Source organism: Merops nubicus, unplaced genomic scaffold, assembly GCF_000691845.1.
Source record: "Merops nubicus isolate BGI_N331 unplaced genomic scaffold, ASM69184v1 scaffold46447, whole genome shotgun sequence".
Taxonomy (NCBI): Eukaryota; Metazoa; Chordata; class Aves; order Coraciiformes; family Meropidae; genus Merops; species Merops nubicus.
In genome coordinates this window covers 4,838-8,606 of record NW_008623196.1, presented here as the reverse complement: position 1 = coordinate 8,606, position 3,769 = coordinate 4,838, and the positions used below count along the sequence as shown (strand labels likewise).

The 3,769-nt window shown below is 57.2% G+C and overlaps 1 protein-coding gene across 1 annotated transcript in view; it reads right to left on the bottom strand.

Moving 5' to 3' along the window:
* Positions 1-4: 4 nt before the first annotated feature.
* The window catches only part of LOC103777445 (BTB/POZ domain-containing adapter for CUL3-mediated RhoA degradation protein 3), a gene marked incomplete at its 3' end in the record, with an annotated part of 8,431 nt that continues 4,666 nt past the window's right edge, over positions 5-3,769 (bottom strand). The window contains exons 3-7 of the mRNA XM_008944997.1: positions 3,058-3,227; positions 2,010-2,099; positions 1,431-1,483; positions 734-929; positions 5-46 (exon numbers count right to left, since the gene is read on the bottom strand). Of these exons, the coding sequence (XP_008943245.1) occupies positions 5-46; positions 734-929; positions 1,431-1,483; positions 2,010-2,099; positions 3,058-3,227 (551 nt within the window). The remainder of the gene's footprint in view (positions 47-733; positions 930-1,430; positions 1,484-2,009; positions 2,100-3,057; positions 3,228-3,769) is intronic.

Here is a 3,769-nt window from a genome sequence, read left to right as displayed (position 1 = left end):
GGATGTTCAGCGTCTCCTCGTAAATCCGGGCCTCTGGGAACTCCACCTGGCCCAGCAGAGAGGCGCCGTCACCCCTCCCCTTGCAGTCACCCTCCCCTGCCGCCAGGGTACTTCTCCTTTCGTTCCTCACACCTTTAAAAAGCTCTGGCTTTTAAAGCCACAGAGGTGCCTTCTAGCAGAACTGTTTCTGTTCTACCACCTGCCTTCAGCAGCCAGTGGATCCTTTCCAAACCAGCCTGCCTGCTGGGCAGAGTGACAGATTTCTCCTGGGAAAGAAGGCTCAGGGAAAGCACCACATGGCTCACCGAGATCTATCATTAGCCAAATTTGGCTACAGGCCCAAATCTGTCTAAAGATAAAGAGCTGGACTGAACCCACGTGGTGGAACACCACAACTGCCACGAGAGGGAAGCAGCTCCCCCCCTTGAGGAACCCATGGGGCAGGCAGGCTACAATTACCCCACAGAGATGAGAACCCCCAAGGAGGAGTGTCCCAGGCAGGGCCACGCCAGGGGGCTGGGCCCTGCTCCTACCTTGGTCTGCTTCTTCTCGGTGGCGTAGACGATGGAGGTGCAGCAGACCTCGGCGATCTTCCGGCCCTGCCCGTAGAAGGACCAGCAGCAGATCTCATCCCCAATCACATCCTTGATTACAATTACCCCACAGAGATGAGAACCCCCAAGGAGGAGTGTCCCAGGCAGGGCCACGCCAGGGGGCTGGGCCCTGCTCCTACCTTGGTCTGCTTCTTCTCGGTGGCGTAGACGATGGAGGTGCAGCAGACCTCGGCGATCTTCCGGCCCTGCCCGTAGAAGGACCAGCAGCAGATCTCATCCCCAATCACATCCTTGATGAAGAGCACCCTGCCGTTGAACCTCAGGGACAGCTTGTCAAAGAGCTCGATGTTCTTCAGCATGTTGTCATCAGAGTTGCTGCAGGGGGGGACACAGGAAGGTGGGGCTGGGGCTGGGCACCACCCAGACCCCCAGGTCCCTTCCACTGAGGCAGCACCAACATTCCACCACCCAACCAAAACCACTCCTAAGCTCAGCACCAGCTGGATGGAAACACCACCACGTCGTGACACAGAGACAGGAGGAAAGGGGGATGAGGTCCCAGCTGGATGGAGAACTCTGCACCATGGGAGTGTTCCTGTGTCCCACCAGCAGGCTGCAGCCCCCAAGGAACAGGGGCCAGCAGGGGGCATGGGGTCAAGTTGTAAAGGAAACCCCTTTGGCACACACAGAGCCTCAGCTCAGCCTTCCAGTGGGGACAGGAGGCTCCCTTCTGACTCAAGTTTGAAATTAATTGGGGAAAAAACTGAGTGCAGGCCAACCCCAACCTGGCATTGGTTCTGAGTAAAGAAAACACAAACACTCATCACAGACTTCAGTCCATGGCAAACTTCAAAGAAGTCCAGCTGAAGCTTTTACCTGGTGTAGGAGTATTTGTTGTTGCTTCTGTTATAGAGCAGCTTCACTGCTGGCTGTAAGAGACAAAGCACAGATCAGTCACAGGAGGGCAGAGAGAGCTGGGACCCCAGCACAGCCCAGATCCCACGGCACAGAAGCTGCAGCATGACCCCAGCAGGAGTCTCTGTGTGGTTACTGCTGCTGTGGAACTGCCCAGCAGGGCTGTGATCCCTCCTGTGCCCACATCCCACCTCTTCTCCCCGGCTCTCTGCCTTTTTTCCCCAGGGCTTTCACCACCAGCAGCCTGCCTGGCTCCTGCAGCAGCCTCCCAGGACTCCTGAGAAAGTGTCTGTTGGTAACAACCAGGATGGACAAACCCACAGGAGCTCCAACAGGCTGAGATCTGCTCCCCACACCCTCCACTTCAACACCTTACGTGGAGAAACACGTGGCCAGGCCCAGCCTGAGCAACATTTCACTTTCAATTCAGCTCCAGTGTGTCTCAGGGCAAGCCCACCATGGAAAACCAGAGACTGTTTTCCAAAGAAGACCTGGTGGAGGTCCCAGAGGAGCAGCCCCCTGAGCCCCAGCCCCTCTCACCTTGTTGGACGTGGCTATAAGTTTCTGCTCCTCCTTGGAAGAGGTGATGACTGGAACCTTGCAGAAGGGTTCATATGCATCTTTGTTCTGCTGAAACAAGGATCAACCAGCAGCTGAATGTCACCAGGCCTCAGGGCACCCCACGGGAAGGGGGCAGGGTGAGAGCTGTCCCCTCATTTCCCCCAGCACCACTCGTGGCCTTTGCTTCTGCTCTCCACCCCTCTGCAAGCACAGGGACTCAGTGTTCAGGTCTGAATGTAAAAATGTGGCTTTGCTCCATCAGGACACCAGCAGCTGTGGCTTCAAACCCAAGCTGAGCACCCCAGAGGGGAGCACAGACCAGAACAGGGCTCCCAGCAACCTGTGGCTGCTGTGGACACCAGGAGCTGCTCTGGGCTGGCCATGGGACCTACTCACTCTGCTGGGTGCTGGAAGGATTAGCTTTTGTCCATGTTAATTCCTGAAGGGATGGAGCCTTGCCCCACACAGGAGCCTGCCAGCAGCAGAGGCCCCATCCCTGGGGGTCTTTAAGGCCAGGCTGGAGGAGGCTCTGGGCAGCCTGATCTAGTGGGAGGTGTCCCTGCTCATGGCAGAGGGGTTGGAACTGGGGGATCCTTGTGGTCCCTTCCAGCCCTGACAGATTCTCATCTGTTTTAGCAGAGGACTTTAGAGCCCTAATGGCTCAAGGGTTGGACTTGATGATCTTGGAGGTCCCTTCCAACCTAAAGGATTCTCTGACACTGCAGAGGGGACCAGGCTGTGGCTCCCTGTGTGCTCCTGCTGGAGGATTCCATGGAGGCAAACAGAGCAACCATCCATCCCTTGCTGCAAGGGGATAGCACTAAACACCAGGAATGACTTAGAACCTTCTCCTGGACGTGACCACTCTCCAACAGATCAGTGAGAGGAATTATTTCATCTTCACCTCAGCCTTAAAAAGGCCCCAAGCGGAGACCAGCGAAACACCATCTGAACCCCAGCAGCCTCCTCCTGCTGACCCCTGACTGCAGCTGGGGCCACCAGCCTCCCCCTGGGCCCTGTGACCTACCTGCAAGGCTGCCTGGCACTCGTCCACCAGCCCCTGCACCAGGTAGTACTTGGCTTCAGCCAGCAGCTCCTCGATCTCCCTCCGGCTCTCCGGCAGCGGCACGGCCCCGTCGCGCAGGTAGTTCAGGATGGTCCCAAAATGCTTCCCACAACGGTCGATCAGGATCCAGCCTAGGGACAAGGGGGACACCAGGAGCAGAGGAAAAGGTGAGAGAAGGTGCCCACGCCAGCCTGAGCCTGCTGGACCAGGCAGGATCCTGGTAAAAGGGACCCACTCCCCTTCCCCGCGTGAGCTGGAAGGCACAAGGGATTTATTGTCTCCTCCTGGTGTGGGGTGAGGCAGGAGGTTCATTTGTTTCTCATAGTCCCTCAGTCAGAGACAAATGATGACCTGAAACAGAGGAATGAATGCTGCTCCTCACCCCCAACCCAACCAGCTCTGTCCTTATCATTTCCTTGCCTTCTCTCTCAGGGCCCTGTTGCATCCACGTGTGGCTGTTTCCTGCAGACCCCTCACCAGAGCCAAGCCAACGTGACTGTCTGAAGGTCAGCAACCTGAAGACAACATGGGGACCCACCACAACCCACCATCTCCAGGAGATAGCATGGCCACATACCAACAGCAGTGTGAGGAAGGGGCTGGAGCGTGGCCAGAGAAGGGCAACGGAGCTGCTGGGGAAGGGTCTAGAGCCCAAGTGTGGGGAGGAGCAGCT